This window comes from Mustelus asterias, chromosome 22, assembly GCF_964213995.1.
Source record: "Mustelus asterias chromosome 22, sMusAst1.hap1.1, whole genome shotgun sequence".
Lineage (NCBI taxonomy): Eukaryota > Metazoa > Chordata > Chondrichthyes > Carcharhiniformes > Triakidae > Mustelus > Mustelus asterias.
In genome coordinates this window covers 5922440-5941164 of record NC_135822.1, presented here as the reverse complement: position 1 = coordinate 5941164, position 18725 = coordinate 5922440, and the positions used below count along the sequence as shown (strand labels likewise).

The 18725-nt window shown below is 41.1% G+C and overlaps 1 protein-coding gene across 4 annotated transcripts in view; it reads left to right on the top strand.

The window, feature by feature from the left end:
• clstn1 (calsyntenin 1) overlaps positions 1-18725 on the top strand; it is a 75910-nt gene that overhangs the window by 45034 nt on the left and 12151 nt on the right. For 2 of the 4 annotated variants that reach the window (XM_078238692.1, XM_078238691.1), the window contains 7 exons: positions 624-881; positions 4790-4911; positions 5468-5630; positions 7176-7226; positions 14596-14753; positions 17906-18054; positions 18463-18689. In XM_078238692.1, the coding sequence (XP_078094818.1) occupies positions 624-881; positions 4790-4911; positions 5468-5630; positions 7176-7226; positions 14596-14753; positions 17906-18054; positions 18463-18689 (1128 nt within the window). The remainder of the gene's footprint in view (positions 1-623; positions 882-4789; positions 4912-5467; positions 5631-7175; positions 7227-14595; positions 14754-17905; positions 18055-18462; positions 18690-18725) is intronic. The other 2 variants (XM_078238694.1, XM_078238693.1) reach the window with 1 other exon arrangement.

The following is an 18725-nucleotide window of genomic DNA, read 5'->3' as shown; positions in this document are numbered from 1 at the left end:
CAGGTGTTTGGCCCAGTGATGAAGGAAGTGTTGACGTGCAAAGGGACCTAGGTGTCCCAAGTGTACCAGTCACTGAAAGCAAGCATGCAGGTGTAGCAGCAGTTAGGATGCCCAATGCAATGATGGCCTTCGTTGTAAGTGGACTTGAGTACAGGAGCAAGGATATCTTACTGCAGCTGCACAAGGCCTGGGTGAGACCAAACCTGGAGTATTGTGTGCAGTTTTGGTCTCCTTACCCAGGAAGGGATAAACTTGCCAGAGAGGGAGGGCAGCAAAGATTCAACAGACTGATTCCTGGGAGAGATTGGGTCCCTGGACTTATATTCACTGGAGTTTAGAAGAGTGAGAAAGGATCTAATTGAAATGTATGAAATCCTGACGAGGCTCGGCAGACCTGACACAGATTTCAGCTGTGTCAGTCTTGGTGAGAGAAATTGTTGTTTTTGGAAGGACTGCTAAAGAAGCCTTAGAGAGCTGGTAGAAGCTATCTTGTTAATGGTATACATAGTAGCCACATTGCTCGAGTGGATCTATTTAATGTGCCATTGCTAATGATTAGTGTCAGTATAAGCCTTATTTGTCTCTTTGTACTGCATAGATCTAATTTCAATTGTTGATTTCAGGTGCTGCTTCTGGTACAGTTGATCTCCTTCCCTCACCAAGTAGCAATACAAATTGGACAGTTGGTCTTCCCACTGATAATGGCCACGACAGTGATCAAGTTTTCGAATTCAATGGCACTCAAGCTGTGAAAATCCCGGAAGGTGTTCTGACAACAAATCTAAAAGAGCCATTTACAATTTCTGTGTGGATGCGACATGGACCTGGTTCCAGCATCCACGGGGAAAAGGAAACCATCCTTTGTAACTCTGACAGAAGAGGTATGTGTGAGTTTATTCTGAGGTTCTCTAAACTTCTGCCTTTTCTACTTTTAAGGCCCTCATTAAAATCTACCTCAGACTAAGCTTCTGCTGCTTAATGTTTCCTTTGGCTTGATCGCTTTTATTTCTGCAAAGTCACATGGGATGTTTATTTTTGTTAAGGCATTTGAGAAATGCAGGGCGTTAAAAGGTCCCATAAAAACCCTAAGATGTCTGTTAAAGAAGAAAATAATTGGTTCCAAACGCATTTGATTAGAAAAAATTGTATTTTTTCATCTAATTGTAAAAGGACTATTAAGTTCAAGTTGTTTATATGGTCATGGGTGTAATGAATCACCCCACTTAGATCATTAATTTTAAAGTTGGGGTGAAAAAGTTAAAATCATGGGAACGGTTGTGATAATTAGAGAAAACACTTGCGATCAAATGGTGCTAAATTGGACTTGCATTACAGATGCTAGAACCTGGTCATAATCGATGGGCCGAATGGCCTCCTTCTGCACTGTAGGGTTTCTATGATCACCCAGGAGTAAAGTAGATACTAATGAACATCAAGACTGAATTTAGAGTTGAAATATATTTTTCTGCTTAAACGCGAGATGCTGGTGAGTTCCTGTTGTCTTGGTGTTAATTAGTTACTCGAGGTGAAAACAAAAATGATGTTCTTCGGGTCACTATTCGTGTAGCCGCTTCACCTGGTATGGAATTGAGTGCTTTAAATGTATAAACATCAATTTAGTCTCGCGTTAAGATGGGGCTCTCTTCAATAAATCATTAATTCTGACATCAGTAACTGCCTCTAAGCTAGAGGGTAAAGCACTACTTGATGAAGCACTGTCTTCTACCTCTACATCTCAGTATTTCACAGGTTTGATTCATTGTCTCCCTGAACTTGCAGATTTATAATGGTCTCTGCATCATTGGGCTAAGGAAGCATAGATAATTTAGTTTCTCATTGCTGACTGCTATCTAGTGACCTCTGGTGGAAAGTCTATGTATGTCTGCTGAGAACAAGAACATACTTTGCTGCGGGTTGCCTTCTAGGTACACGAATGAGTAACTGTCCACAAATTTCTAATAAGCAAGCAAAAATAATCATCTACCTGTGATGTCAAAGGTTGCAATTAACAAGAGCATGCAGTTATTTCGTGTTAACAATTTTTTAAACTCATAGTTAGAGTTTGTTATATAACCTGAAGTGGAAATAAGTAGTCAGCTGCTAAAGCCAAGTTCTATAATTGTATTCATCTGTAGATTGATGCTTGCTTTTGATCAAATGTAGTTGCAAATCAGAAAACTGCTTCAGTTTCCCAACTGGGTCTCCACATGCCACACACCAGCTATATGTCCCATGTCTTGGTGCTTCCAACATGATCTAGCTTTTATCTGTTTTTTGCTCTCTACCCCATTATTTGCTTTGTTACAATCGGGTGAGGGGGTGGGCTTTGTCTGCAGCAGGCTTTTTTGAAAAGGATATACTTGCTGACTTTGCAAGCTGTGAGCATAAAAGAACAAATCAGACAGCTTTCTCTGTGTTTAACATAGAGGCTAGCAAGTGGTTAAGAAGGCAAATGGAATGTTGTTAATTGCAAGGAGAATGGAATATAAAACCAGGGATGTTTCGCTACAGTTCTTGGTGAGACCACATCTGGAATATGTGTACAGTTCTACTCTCTCAGACCAGCCTCCCATCCATTGACTCTGTCTACACTTCCCGCTGCCTCGACAAAGTAGCCAGCATAATCAAGGACCCCACGCACCCCGGACATTCTCTCTCCCACCTTCTTCCATTGGGAAAAAGATACAAAAGTCTGAAGTCACATATCAACCGACTGAAGAACAGCTTCTTCCCTGTTGCGATCAGATTTTTGAATGGACCTACCTTGCATTAAGTTGATCTTTCTCTACCCCCTAGCTATGACTGTAGCACATTCTGCACTTTCCATTTCCTTCTCTATGAACAGTATGCTTTGTCTGTATAGCACGCAAGAAACAATACTTTTCACTGTATACTAATACATGTAACAATAATAAATCAAATCATTTCAGAAAGGATATAAATGCATTAGACACAGTTCAGAGAAGGTTTGATTTTATTTATTGTCACACGTATTAGTACACAGTGAAAGGTATTGTTTCTTGCACGTTATACAGACAAAGCAAACTGTTCGTAGAGAAGGAAAAGAGAGAGTGCAAAATGTAGTGTTACAGTCCTAGCTAGGGCGTAGAGAAAGATCAACTTAATGCAAGGTTCATGACTGATACCTATGATTGAGGGGCTATCCAATGAGGAAAGATTGGACAGGCTGAGCCTGTATCCATTGGAGTTTAGAAGAATGAGAGGTGATCTTATTGAAACATGTAGGATTCTGGGGGACTTGACAAGGTGGATGCTGAAAGGATGTTTCTGCTCGCGGGAAAGACTAGAACTAGGGAGCACAGTTTAAAAATAAGGGGTCTTCCATTTAAGATGGAGATGCAAATTTTTTTTCTGAGGATCATTTTTGGAGCTCTCTTCCCCAGAGAGGTGTGGAGGCAGGATCATTGAATATTTTAAGATAGATTCTTGACCAACAAGGGATCATAGAGTCATAGAGACCCGACAGTGCAGAAGGAGACCATTCAGCCCATCGGGTCTGCACCGACAACAATCCCACCCCAGGCCCTATCCCCACGCATTTGCCCCGCTAATCCCTCTAACCTACACATTCTGGGACACTAAGGGGCAATTTAGCATGGCCAATCAACCTAACCTGCACATCTTTGGACTGTGGGAAGAAACTGGAGCACCCGGAGGAAACCCATGCAGACACGAGGAGAATGTGCAAACTCCACACACAGTGACCCAAGCTGGGAATCGAACCTGGGTCCCTGGCGCAGTGAGACAGCAGTGCTAACCACTGTGCCACCCATTGTTTTTGACCTTGCTCGGTAACTGTGTGAGTCAGTCCATTCTCCCCATTTATATTCCTGCCCTGGGGAGAATAAAGAGTGACCAACAGTCACAGGAACTGTGTCAGAGTGAAATTCATTCTGAGGCAAGTGTATGGAATTCTCTCCATTAATAGCTCTGGCCCCAACACGAGATCCGAATGATGGGGGTTTCAGATGAAGCTCCGGTAATATTTAGTTAGCAATATATTTTTAGTTGGGCTTTGGGAGGGGAATCAAAGGTTATCAGAGGTAGGAGTGTGAAGTTGAGGCCACAATCAAATGAGCCAGGTTTAAAGGTGTAGACAGCTAATTTGGCTGTTCTCCAGAAGATGGTAATGCTGGGTGAATTATTGTAAAAAGTCTGTGTCTGCAGGAGGGAATGTCACGGTCAGCAAACGGGATTTGAAGCTTGTAGGTCTTGAGTCTTGTATCGTCAGTGTCTCAGCTACTCGTCCTCTTGCTGCAGAGAAAGCAAAAGCTTAAATACAAAGGTTGGACCTGTCACGTGATTGATTCATGCATCGCTCTTATTCTCTCCTTTGTCTGTCCTTGTGCTCAATTTCCCATGGCTCCCATTGTTAGCTTTGGTTTAGCATGTTCCCATTGTAGCACGATGAATTAATGTCTGGGAACCCCTCTGTTGAAAATCTCAGGTGTTTTGTCCTGATGCTTTGCTACTAGGGGCAGGATATGTGGCCCACTCATTCTCCTGAGGCCATAGTCCTTGATGGGTCATTGTAGACGAGGTGTCTCCATCTTGGTGTAGAAAGTAGTGATGCAAATTGGGGGTCATCTTTGTTGTTGATTCAAAGTCACACTCAGTCTGTTTTAAAAGCTTCAGTTTGGTTTTCTAGACGGTGGATTAAAAATAATTATTTGGCATAATAGTTCTGAATGTTATCTTTAAAAGGAATTTAAATTGATTTTGGTACCACATATTTTATGATTTATGCTGTTTCAAAACCATCTTGCAGAAATGAATCGTCACCACTACTCCCTTTATGTGCACAACTGCCGGCTGGTTTTCCTCTTCCGTCAAGATCCTTCAGAGAACGAGAACTTTCGACCTGCAGAGTTCCATTGGAAACTTGATCAGGTTCGGCAAATCTGTATAACTACATGTACAATTGTCGAGTGGTCAAGTAGTTAACACTGCAACCTTATTGCAGGATATTTGGCTATTATTCATTTGTGTTTTTGACAAGTGGAACTTCCGTGTGCTCTTGTTTTCATTATGCAGCAGCTGTGTACTACACACAACCTTGGATGCATTTACAAATTTACACATGTGTTTTTCTTGTACAATAATAGCAGAAGTCAGGGTTGAGGCACTTTTTTGGGACAGTCATACGGCTAGATAAATTTACCCTGCTTTAACTAGATGGATAAAGTTATATCAGAATTTGCTGCCATTCCTGCTGCTGTCATCAGTAAGTGTTCAAACGAGCTAATAATCCCAGTGTGTGTCTTTGTTTGGAACACTCTAGTGGCAGCCAAATTCTCAAGTCATATTGGATGTTCATATCTTACAGCTATGCTATAGATTTGAATGAATGTCTTAACTAAGCATAAATCTACAGAATTGAAGTATTAATTTGCTGATCATAAACAGCACAATTCCTGCCTTAATGTTGCCTTCCCAAATCTTGTAGGTGTGTGATAAAGAATGGCATCACTATGTGCTAAATGTTGATATCCCAACTGTGGCTCTATATGTGGACGGAGTATCATATGATCCATTCTTAGTTACTGAAGATTATCCTTTGCACCGTTCAAAGATTGAAACTCAATTGGTGGTGGGAGCATGCTGGCAAGGTAAGGTGGTATAAAATTGCTTGTGTGTGTCAGTTGCCGGTGGTAGAATAATTAGATCAGTACTATATTAATCTCTAGATTCTGTTCTGTTTTTAAAATCATGCTTCTGAAACTCGTCCCTGATGTGACCCTGTTTCAATGCGTCAGATTTAATGTGACACCAGAGTAAAATTAGGGGTGCGGGTTAGGTGAGAGCTGTTGACTGGTGATGAAAACTGCTGAGTTCACCCTGGAAAAATGTGAAGACTCACCTTTTTACACGCTGTGTTTGCAGCAACAGTCGGGACCTTTGAGAACAATTAAGCCACATCCACCTACAGTTTAAACAAAAACATTTAAAGGGCCTCTCAGCTGTCAAAACACATTCTGTTATGTTGCCTTGACCCACAGTTTGGGAACCATTTTAAAGGATATTGGAAGTAAATTAGTTTTCTTTGATCATATCGTTTTTAACCAAGGTTCGAACAACTAATTTCTGTACAGTAACTGCTTCTAGAAAACCTGTGTGTGGATGTCACACAAGGGCAGGATCAAGTGTGACTTATTTTCCTCTGCCATAACCCCTCACCCCATCAAATTGTTGAATTGCTTGCTAACCTTTGCAGTGTAGGCTGACAATTGATCAGGCCCGTAGCTGAAGTTGCAGATGGTTCCTGGATCTGTACTCCGACATGAACCATTGCCTTTAACAAAGGAGGAGGAGGAAGGTTTCAAGAACAAAACTAGTAATATTTGCTCTGCCTTAATTTTTACAGTAGATAATGTTATAGGAATAATTGCATCTGGTCTTAGTGACACATTCATGCATGAAATGCTTGTACATTTTCTTACTACTTTACATATATAAGCAAGTCTATTTTAGAAACCGCTTAATGGTTTTAAACACAAAGACTTGTTGCTCAATACCATTCAAATGCACTTTCCTGTTTTAGGTCAATGGGAATGATGAGTTTAATAACAAATGGTCAAAAGCACCATGCATTATAGCGCATGGCTGTAAAGATCAGAGGTCCTAGTTATGATTCCTGGTCTGACCTTAGCAGGAAGGGTGCTGCAATTAGGTTCAGTACGCCAGTGCTAGAAGTTGAAAAAACCAGCTAAAGTTTCTGTTCCTGATGCAATCCAGCAGCTCCTACCTCAAGGTGCATAATTATAATTGTAGATGTCGGGTAAGAATTGGCTCAAGTTGCCCTTTGCAGTCAAATCTTCTGCCAGTTTTTGCTTATCTGGTCTCATGTGAGCAATGACCATTTGAACAAATTACTGGAGTGCTATTGCTACCTCTGAATCAATACCCCACCAAGAGTTAGCAGCAAAAGGACTGGGAACAGAATGGGAGAGAGAACTGAATAATGGGACAACTATTTCTTGCATGAATGAGAAAGTATATACAACAATTTCATTCTATAGTTTAGGATTACCAGTAACCTCTTGGCTTGTACAGGATTCTTTTTCATTATCTTGACATGTGCAATTAGATTCCCCAGTAATCATTTGGTCCTTTACCCCCATGTTTCCTTTTTCTTTTGTCTTGCCTTTCTACAGAATATACAGGAAGCGAAAATGAAAATGAAACTGTGACTGAAGCCTATCCAGGTTGCTAGGGGTTTCCCTCCTGTTTATTTCCAGAATTAGCATGAAATGTTCATTATGTGTTTATGTCCACTTTGGCTGCATCATACATTGCTTCATGACTTCTGCATTGTGCTATCAAGATTATTTTTCTTGGAGAGCATGGGGTGGTTGTGGACGTAGGATTTCTTTGTGCACGCTGAATGACAGTGAGGTGGTTTTAAATAAAGACATTATCTAGGGAAGCCTTATACTTGATAGGACTTTTATTTTCATGTGAACAATTCCAAATTTGGTTAATATTTTGATGCTTTAGGTTTACAATTGCAGGACAGTGCATTTTTAACCCTAGTGTAATTTGGCTACTCAGACTTTGGGCATACCCTGTGTTATTAGATGCTGTTCCTGAATTCACAATAACCTCTATTAAGGTAATGAACTAGATTTATGAAACTGGTGTGCCAGCCAAATATGGCTCAGGTTTCTTTTCATCTGAGTGCATTTAGTTAATTGAAATGAAAGAAAATCAATTGTCTGCTTTTCAACGTTTTACATGTTAAATCCCACTGCATTTTCTGCTCTAGTATAGAGTATTCTGTGCTCACTTATGGCAAACCAAGTGGCTTGCTGGCTGTGGAGGAATGTGATTGAGGGCTTACTGTTTCCTCAAGGCGTATGCACTGCAGCCCCCAATATAGCAAAACATTTGCCCTACTCATCAATGATAAGCACCCTCCAGTCCTCACCTAATTAATCCATATATCACAGACCATGATAGGTTATGGAAGTATGGTGCAACACTGTTCCATTTATTATACAGGACAAACAATTGTGTTTCCACCAGAACTTTAGTGATTGTTATGATCCCCAGAGACCAACAGCTTTTCAAATATTTGAATTTCTAGTAACTGACTGGAAGGCTCAAATGTCGAGGTTTAAGACTTTTACTGCAACTAACTCAAAACAACATTGACTAAACACTATTTCTACAGACAACTTAAACTCAAGACTATGAAAACGTTTTTCCCATTTAACTTTAAAAAACAACCAAAAACCCCTTGCCACAGTTGTACTTTGCCCTTTAAATGGACACTATTCTCCAGGTACCGGTCCAAAGCTATTAACTCCTGATGGTTTGCTTCCTTCCTTTTCCAGCTGGATAATTTCTAATCTCCAAACTGACCTTCACATTGAAGGTTATCCTGGCATGTTTCTCCTTGGCCAATGCTAGGCAAATCTTCCAGCTTTGTTTAAGTCCTCACAGACTTGATCTCTTTACTTGAAAGATTAAAAGGTTGACTGAGGGGTGAACAATGGAGACTGGCTGTGTGCGTGTGTGCACGCGCGCTCGTTTGTTCGTGTGTTTGATCTACATTCCAGAATGTTGAACATCAAGCCCAGGGGAATTATCAACTTTCAGCCCCATTAATTTCTCCAGCACTACTTTTTTATTTTACTAATTTCTTTCAGATTCTTAATTTCACGGATTCTTTAGCCCTACAATATTTCAGGGCGGTTTCTTGCATCTTACTCTGTGAAGACAGACAAAATATTTTAGTTCCTCCCAGAATGTTGAAAGAAGTGGCTGAAGTCGGGTCATGTGACATTGTCTGAATCGTGCGTGACAACAAGCTTGGGTGGCTTGGTTGTTGTGAGACAGTGAGCCAGATTGATTTACTGGGAAGGTGCAAAGTTTTCAGATCAGTGGGCATCTGTAATGACTCTGAATAGACTGTCGGTCTCCAAGTCTCACAAGGTGGTGATAGAATTGTCAGGTTTTGTGAATGGATATGTTACTTCATTTTGCTTTTTTAAAAAAAAAACAGTCCCAAAACGCACACTTCATATTTATTGAACTAAATAGGGAGCAGACTACTTTAGATCTAGTGTTGCGCAAGGAGAAAAAAAACTAATAAATTATCTTGTAAAGGAATTGTTGGGGACGAGTAGCCATACTGTTTCGACATGAAGCTTGAGAGGAATGTACTTCAATCTGAAGCTAGGGTCCTTAATCTGACCAAAGGAAACTACAAGGGTAGGAGGAGCAAGTTGGCAGTGGTAGATCGGGGTCTGATGTTAAAAAGTATGACAGGAGATTGGCAATGGCATTTAAAGATTAATATATGGCTTACAGCAAATTTACATTCCTTTTAAGGTACAAAATACAGGAGCAAAAGTGATCCAGCCATGACGAGCGAAGAGAAGTTCAGATAAAGGAAGAAGCATATAAAGTTGTCAAAAAAACAGTAAGCCTGAGGATTTTAAAATTTAGCAAAAGAAATCCAAGAAAGTGTTAAAATAGAAGATGAAATTAAAATAGTGAGGCGCATAAACCAGAAAAGGCTTCCATCGGTATATAAAAAGGAAAAGGAAAATATAAAGAGAAATATGGGCCTGTTACAGGCAGAGAGTGGAGAATTTATGATGTATGACAAGGAAACGGCAGAGGAACTAAAATATTTTGTCTGTCTTCCCAGAGTAAGATGCAAGAAACATCCCTAAAATGTTGGAGAGCTAAAGAACCTGTGAAATTAAGAATCTGAAAAAAATTAAGTTTAAAAAAAAAAGTCGCGCTGGAGAAATTAATGGCCTGAAAGTTGATGATCCCCCTGGGCCCGATGGTCTGGGCCCGATGGTCTGGGCCCGATGGTCTACACCCCACAATGTTGAAAGAAGTGACTGAAGAAATAGTGAATGCATTGGTGATCATTCTTCAAAAATTCTGTAGATTCTGGCCCCACTATTTAAGAACAGAGGGATGGGGGGAGAGAAAGCAGGGAACTACAGACCTGTTAGCTTGATATCAGTAGTAGGAAAATCTATTGTAAATGATATGATAACTGGGCATTTAAAAAATAATAGTGAGATTGGGCAGAGTCAACATGGAAGAGGAATTAATGCTTGACAAACCAGTTGGAGTTTTTAAAAATATGTATTTTTCTTGAAGATTTTTCATTTTTTACGAATATCGCAACAAACTCTCAAAGGTTGATACAGTACAGCAAAACCATTTTCAAACAAGTACGTGTAGGAAGTGACGGGAAAAAAATACAACACAGTTTGGATTATTCATTTATCCAGCAACTCCCATCATACAAGCAATGAAAGGATATATCAAAGGATGGGGGTGGGTATCAGGATAACGGGGTACAGCCACAATTGGCTTGCAGGAATACGACGGCAGAGCTACAGAACTTGTGGAACACAAATCTTGAAACTAGCCACTGCCATTACTTATTCAACCATAAAAAATACAGGATATAGCGGTTAAACTGCCATGGATTTTCACGCCACACTTGAGCAAAGGGTGCTTCCCCTATTCCCAGCCACCTTGGAGCGTTAATGATGCAATGCAAGTTTTTCCCAAAACGTATGTCTGTTTATACTCTAACAGGAGTTAACCAGAGATTCTATAACTTCAAAACAATTGAAAAACAAAAATACGTGAGCCCATAATTTCTAGGGGGTAGTGTTCTTCACCTGCCGTGAGGACTTGTAGAGGACTTGTACCTTCATATTAAACCACTCGCCCACCTCCCTGCAATGGTGCTACTCATTTTAACTATAATTACAACAAAGGACATCAGGTAAAAAATAAGTCTACCACTATTTATGCCAGGATTATAAGACAAGAAGATGGATAAAAATCGCACAGCTCTAGTACCATACAACACACAAACAGAAAGTACATTCCGGGATGCATTCCACTAATGATAAATGGATATCCTTGGACTTACCCAGGATAACAAGTGAAAAGAAATGAAATTACAAGGGATACATATAAGGATTAACGAAGAACTGCATAATATGACTCTAAACCAGGTAATCAGTGAAATTTGCCCCAGAGCTCAGTTACAGGGTTGCCCTCAACAATATAAAAAAGCACAGTACTGGATCAACACAAGGATATAATTACAAGGGGTATAGTCCAGGGTCAACGAATCCTGATTTTCGCAGGGTAACAGGCAACAAATGCCACTGTGCTCATTTACCCTGACATTTTTGATACAAGACAATATCTCAATCAGTAATATAGTCACAAGGGAACAAAGTTCAGGAATAACGATGTATTGCAGGATAATATATCCATCTATTGAACTTGAGGAGGGCAAAACCATGACAGGATCATCACGCAACATCCAGGGTCCATCCAGAATTTCACCAAAGCCTTTGCACCTCTGCAAAACCCAGGTAAAGAGAAACCTAGGTCCCAGCGAGTGGTGAAGAGACCCGTCATGTCCGGCCGCCTCCAGCCCTTCTTGACAAACCCAAGAGGACAAGACAATGCAAGACCAGTAGTTGAAGTCTTCGACTGACCTTGGGTCTCAAAGATCGGATACGGTATGCTCCATCGAACTCAACATCCAGCCTTCAAATTGAGAATGTGAAGGCATGGCAGCCAGTTCTCAAATTTGGCCTGGAATTCATCCTTAGGAGATTGGGCGCATGGATATTCCTCCTGCCCCATCTCCCCAAATCAACCAGGATGATTGACATGCCATGCAGCAGGATTTCCAAGCACTGAAGGTGAGCCCCCACCCAGGAAACTGCCCCCTGGATTGACAGGATTCTCTTCTCCACTTCATCAATATTCTTTGGGATATCTCCCAGTTCATCGATATGACAAAGACTATTTCCTCGGGTGGATGGAGCTATTACAAGGGGGCATAACTATAGGGTTCATGGTGGGAGATATAGGAAGGATATCAGAGGTAGGTTCTTTATGCAGAGAGTGGTTGGGGTGTGGAATGGACTGCCTGCAGTGATAGTGGAGTCAGACACTTTAGGAAACATTTAAGCGGTTATTGGATAGGCACATGGAGCACACCAGGATGATAGGGAGTGGGATAGCTTGATCTTGGTTTCAGATAAAGCTCGGTACAACATCGTGGGCCGAAGGGCCTGTTCTGTGCTGTACTGTTCTATGTTCTATGAGGTGCCAAGTCCGTCGTCCAGAACTTCACTCTCAATGATGCCTATCATCTTGATGCCTACGAGCCACTGAAGTGCAGGCCTACTCACCGGCGAAACAACCACTGTAAACTGGGTCCTACCCGGCCATCTCTGACCACCTCAATCAAACAGGATTTTCTTGACTTAATTCTGCTCCGTTACAAATGTAGCCAGGATTTTCCAGGAACATAACAGACCATACAGATCAGGATCAAATAATTATGGGTTGTGCATCAGGGTAAAAAAAATTAAAAAGTGAGTAGCTCCAGACCTAAATATGGGAGGACTAGTGGATGTAGTGTATTTGGATTTTCAGAATGCTTTTAATAAGGTCCCACTCAAGGTGTTAGTCAAATTTAGACCTCATGGAATGGGGGTAAAAGACTGGCATGGATTGAGGATTGGTTAACAGACAGAAAACAGCAGAGGTGTACAGATCATTCTCAGGTTGGCAGGCTATGACTAGTGGGGTACTGCAAAGAGAAGTACTTGGGCCACAGCAACTTGAAATCTATCAATGATTTGGATATGGGGACCAAATGCAATATTTCCAAACTTACTGGCACCAATCTAGGTGGGAATGAGAATTGTGAGGAGGATGTAAAGATTCTTCAAGGAGATTTAGACAGATTTAAGTGAGTGACCAATAACATGGCTGGGAAATGGTGATGTCCAAAGAGACCTGGGTATTGTTTATAAATCGCTGAAAGCTAATGTACAGGTGCAAGAAGTAATTAGGAAGGCAAATTGTATGTTAGCCTTTATTGCAGGGGGATTTGAGTAAAGCAATAAGGAAGTCTTGCTGCAGTCGTATCAAGCCTTGAGGCCATACCTGGACTATTGTGCCATTTTGTTCTCCTTACCGATGGAATGATATACTGGCCACAAAGAGAGTACGACAAAGGTTCACCCGAATAATCCCAGGAATTATGGGATTGTCCTGTGAGGAAAGATTGAAGAGACGAAGTCTATATTCTCTAGAGTTTAGAAGAATGAAAGATGATCTCATTCAAAGTTACAAAATTCTTAGAGGGCTCAACAGGGTAAATACAGGGGAGATGTTTCCCCTGGTTGGGGAGGTCAAGAACCAGGGACACAGCCTCAGTGTTAGAAGTTAGGACCAAGGTGAGGAATTTCTGCAGTCAAGAGATATTAAAGCTTTGGAACTCTCTACCCCAGAGGGCTGTGGAGGCTCAGTCATTGAGTTTGTTCAGAGGTCAATAGATTTCCAGATATCATTAACGTTATACAAATATACGGGGATAGTTTAGGAAGATGGCAGAGGGGTAGAAGATCAACCATGGTCTAGTTAAATGGCAGAGCAGGTTTGAGGGTCCGAATGGCCGCCTCCTATGTCTTTATTTTTGTAACATTGTACGGTGAATACGTGCTTTCTGAAATTCCTGAATGGTGTAGTTTTATGCGTCTTTTTTGGTCTACTGTGTTGAAAAGCCTGAAGAGGGGGATCTGAAAAAAATATAATTGTCTTGATCAAAACAAAATATCTAAGGTAGTCAATTTAGTGCAAAAAAAAAGTTCACATTAAGTTTGGCATTGCTTAAAGGTAAAAGAGATATGGCAACAGGAATATGCAAGACCTGACTCATGCACATGAAGAAAAAATGAAGTTCAATTAGATGGGAATCAAAGTCCAAAAATGTCAGAAACATTGTTCTGATTACATTAAACAGGCTTGCAAGTGTCCTGGAAACTAATTCAAACCAGCAGATAAATAGATACTAGTACTAGACAACTATTTTAGTTTTCTATAATATTTTCCAGTTCCCTGGAGGAGTTTTCTTCAATTGGATATACTATATAATCTTCTGCTGCCTCAGTGGGGTGAATGGCTCCCCTCTGTTGTTCTGTTCTAAGATACAGTAAGAAGTCTCACCACACCAGGTTAAAGTCCAACAGGTTTATTTGGTAGCACAAGCTTTCGGAGCACTGCTCCTTCATCTGGTGAGTCACCTGATGAAGGAGCAGCGCCCCGAAAGCTTTTGCTACCAAATAAACCTGTTGGACTTTAACCTGGTGTTGTGAGACTTCTTACTGTGCCCACCCCAGTCCAAGACTGGGGTCTCCACATGTTCTAAGATAAGTCTTGATCAGTTTAATTATTTGGCCAGTAGCATACCTTTATTCAGTCGTTTACCACCTCACTGTGCTGAAAGCTGGTGCAACAACCACCTCCACCCTATTCCTGCCATTTTCATAAATTTTATTGAGTACAGTGAAGTGCTGCATTTTTCCACATCCATATGCATGAGGGCAAGTTCCTTACAACAAGTCATCTGTTATGCACATGTGAAGCCAAAAGCTAATCATGGAGAGAATGGAAGTTTCACTAACCTGCATGAATGCACGGACATGGCAGTTATAAAAGATGGCTAAACCGTAAAATGATAGAACACGTTTACATCAAATTTTCTCATTCCAGGGGGTGAATTTCGCATGACTCAGTTCTTCCTTGGCAATCTAGCCGGTTTGATGATTCGGACTGGCAAAATTGAGAGTAAGAAGGTGATTGACTGCTTGTACACGTGTAAAGAAGGACTGGATCTCCTGGATTCTGAGAACCTTTACAAAGGCGTGATGGTAAGAGAGCTGGTGAGGCCGTTTTCCTCGCATTTCATTGCGAGGCTTCATCCAGTTGCGTTTGCTTTCTCCGAGAAATAAAAACAATTCTGGCCTGATAACGTTACAATCGGGTACTAATCTCATCCTTATTGGCTGGCTTTTAACTTGACGTGAATAATTCATTCAGGGGTATGATTCCAGAGGGACAGGCTGCCTGTTGATGCATTGCAGAATTGGCCAATCTTTATGTGCAAGCCAGATGATGTTGAGGAAATGGGCTGGGTTGTGCTGCATGCCAGCACCCAGCGTTTCTTCCCTATTTTCCTTTTCTATTTTTAAAGTTTTAAAGATTTTCCCAGAAAGTGATCTCTAGTCGGTAGAAATTCTCAGGTAACAAAATGGTGTATTTTTAGTTTTCTGTTCTAACCTACAATCGTAAGATTGCTACAGTGCAGGAAGAGGCCATTTGGCCCATTGAGTGCCCCAACTCCAACAGAGTATCTTACTCAGGCCCTATCCCTGTAACCTCACGTATTTACCTCGCTAATCCCCCTAACCTACACATTTTGGGACATTAAGGGGCAATTTAGCATGGCCAATCCACCTAACCTGCGCATCTTTGGAGTGTGGGAGGAAACCAGAGCACCCAGAGGAAACCCACGCAGTCAGTACAGCACAGGAAACAGGCCCTTCGGCCCTCCAATATGGGGAGAACATGCCAAGGCTGGAATCGAACTCGGGTCCCTGGCACTGAGAGGCAGCAGTGTTAACCACTGTGCTACCCTTATTGATTACACCTCCGCTTATTTCACAGTCAAATCAGCTCTTAACTTCAAGCCTATCAAAATATTCACTTTCTGCTCAGTTTGAGACATCGGAATAAGGCAGTGGGCTACAGCTGGTTAAAAGCATTTGGGATGTTGAGACATATTTTTATGATAGCCTTGTACAAAAGGTGTGTAGTGAAATAGATTAAAGAACCATTCTCAATTGCATGTTATGTGATTTACCTAATCAGTGGGATATAATGAAGGATGACCCCAGGTGCAAGTTATGTCTTTGTATGGCTCAAAATAAGCTCTTGAAGCTATTGAGTAGAAGGCACCCTGGGCATCCCATTCTAATTGCTGTTCAATATTCATGTTTTGGAGGTCCTGGTGAATGGTAATTGTAGGCTATGCACACTCCCTTGGGGTGACACCAAATATATAAATAATGCATTCTCATGTTTTACGTTGCTTGTGCTGCTAACCAGGTTACTAGTGAGAAACTTACTGAAGGCTGGAAGCCATACTTCTGTTACCTAATGTTCAAGTAGTGGCCAAGGTGGCTTGTCGATTTAAGTCACACCTCTAACAGATTTGAGAATTGGATACATGAGTCAGGAAAGTCTCCAGTGCTAATCCGTCTCTAGCAGTAACTCTCTGCACCATTAAGAGTTTCGAAGCTTCAACTGTTAGAAACTTTGCCTATGCTGTTTGAGTTTGGGCCTCTGAGTATCGGCACTCTTTTTGAGGAAGCAGTTTCATAGAAACATAGAAAAACTACAGCACAAACAGGCCCTTCGGCCCACAAGTTGTGCCGAACACATCCCTACCTTCTAGACCTACCTATAACCCTCCATTCTATTACGCTCCATGTACTCATCCAGGAGTCTCTTAAAAGACCCTATTGAGTTCTGCGTCTGCTGCGTTTCAGCTGTTTATTTTGGAAACTATTAAAGACGTTGGGTTTCAGTGTAAATCAGACGTGTTACAAACACTATTTTCACGGGTGTGTGATTTTAAAAACTGAATTTCTCATTTGTCGAAATTCTCATTTAAACTGGTATTGCACACTTCACAATTGGTTTGGCAAATGTTACTGCAAATACTTTGGGGTTTAATTTGACCAATAATGTGGTCTCACAACTACTAAGAAACAGAATCTGGCTTTACCTGCACCCAAGTGAACTGATCTTGTATGAAAGTGAGGTCAGTTTAATTAAATAATTTTGTGGCTTTTCTTACTGAGAACGCTACCGGTTGTAAGGAGGGAACAAATTTCAAGGTTGGCCAGAGTTGCTAGCACTTTCAACCCCAACATTTATTTTAGAACCAGGGTGTTCGGCCGTCCTCTCTTGTAACATCCATTTGCGATAGTGCGGATCAACTGATTCGCCTATTTAATTCAGCCGCAACACTAACGGGAGCGGTCTCCATTTGCATTAAAAGTGGGGCATTGATGATTTGATTTATTATTGTCACATGTATTAACATACAGTGAAAAGTATTGTTTCTTGCGCGCTATACAGACAAAACATATCATTCATAGAGAAGGAAATGAGAGAGTGCAGAATGTAGTGTTACAGTTATAGCTAGGATGTAGAGAAAGGTCAGCTTAATGCAAGATAAGTCCATTCAAAAGTCTGATGTCAGAAGGGAAGAAGCTGTTCTTGAGTCGGTTGGTACGTGACCTCAGACTTTTGTATCTTTTTCCCGAAGGAAGAAGGTGGAAGAGAGAATGTCCGGGGTGCGTGGGGTCCTTAATTACGCTGGCTGCTTTGCCGAGGCAGCAGGAAGTGTAGACAGAGTCAATGGATGGGCTACATTCACGACCTTTTGTAGTTCCTTGCAGTCTTGGGCAGAGCAGGAGCCATACCAAGCTGTGATACAACCAGAAAGAATGCTTTCTATGGTGCATCTGTAAAAGTTGGTGAGAGTAGTAGCTGACATGCCAAATTTCCTTAGTCTTCTGAGAAAGTTGGTGGGCGTTCTTAACTATAGGGTTGGCGTGGGGGGACCAGGACAGGTTGTTGGTGATCTGGACACCTAAGAACTTGAAGCTTTCGACCCTTTCTACTTTGTCCCCATTGATGTAGACAGGGGCATGTTCTCCTTTCGGCTTCCTGAAGTCGATGACAATCTCCTTCGTTTTGTTAACATTGAGGGAGAGATCATTGTTGCTGCACCAGTTCACCAAATTGATTGAGCTTGACCACAACTGGCTTACTGCCCACATTTCCCAATGCTCAGGTACAGAGTGGACCTTTGTGGAGCTCCCAGGGGCCCAAAACACTATTATGGAGTGTTACAGTGAATCTCTAGGTACAATCACACGGATCTTAGATGGACAGTGAAAACTGTTTGTGAAGCAAATTGAAAATGGTTAAATAAACTTTTATTTTATAGGTTCACTTCAATCCTGCCCAGTCAATGCTTAGCATGGAAGGGGATGATATTGAAAACTTCGACAAGAGTATGCAGCACGTGTCATACCTTAACTCTAGACAGTTTCCAACACCTGGAATCAGAAGATTGAAAATTACCACAACTGTGAAGTAAGTCAGATAATTGAAAGCTGACATTTAAGATTTAATTTATTTCAACAGTTTAGACTGTCAGTTATAATTCTGTATGGAATCTAAAAGTATGAAGTTTTAATTCTTCAAATGTATAGACCTACTTCATTTGTGAGATGAATGTTATAGTAACCAAGGATTTTATGCAAGTTTTGAGTGAATTGTAGACAGAGCTGTCTTGATTCCTGTAAACAATTTCAGCATCCACGTGTAAAAATCCTGTCCAAATTAACCATCTCTGACTTTGACCTACCAATGTCCAAGTTTCTGGATATTAGAAAATTTTAATGGTGTGATGCAGGACAAACTTTGAAAGAATGGCGCAAAAATATTATACTTGATAGTCTCAAGAATGCTGCATTAAAATTCTGTATCTTTTAATTCCAGGTGCTTCAATGAAGAGACTTGCATCACTGTCCCAGATGTGGAAGGTTATGTAATGGTCCTTCAGCCTGATGAACCAAAGATAAGCCTGAGTGGCATTGATCACTTTGCACGTGCTGCCTCTGAATTTGAAAGTAATGAGGGTGTTCCACTGTTCCCAGAGATGAAGATTGTTAGCACCATCACACGAGAAGTGGAGCCAGAGGGTGAGGAGGAAGATGAACCTACAGGTAAAAGCCCCATGAGTTCTTAACTCTCGTATCAGA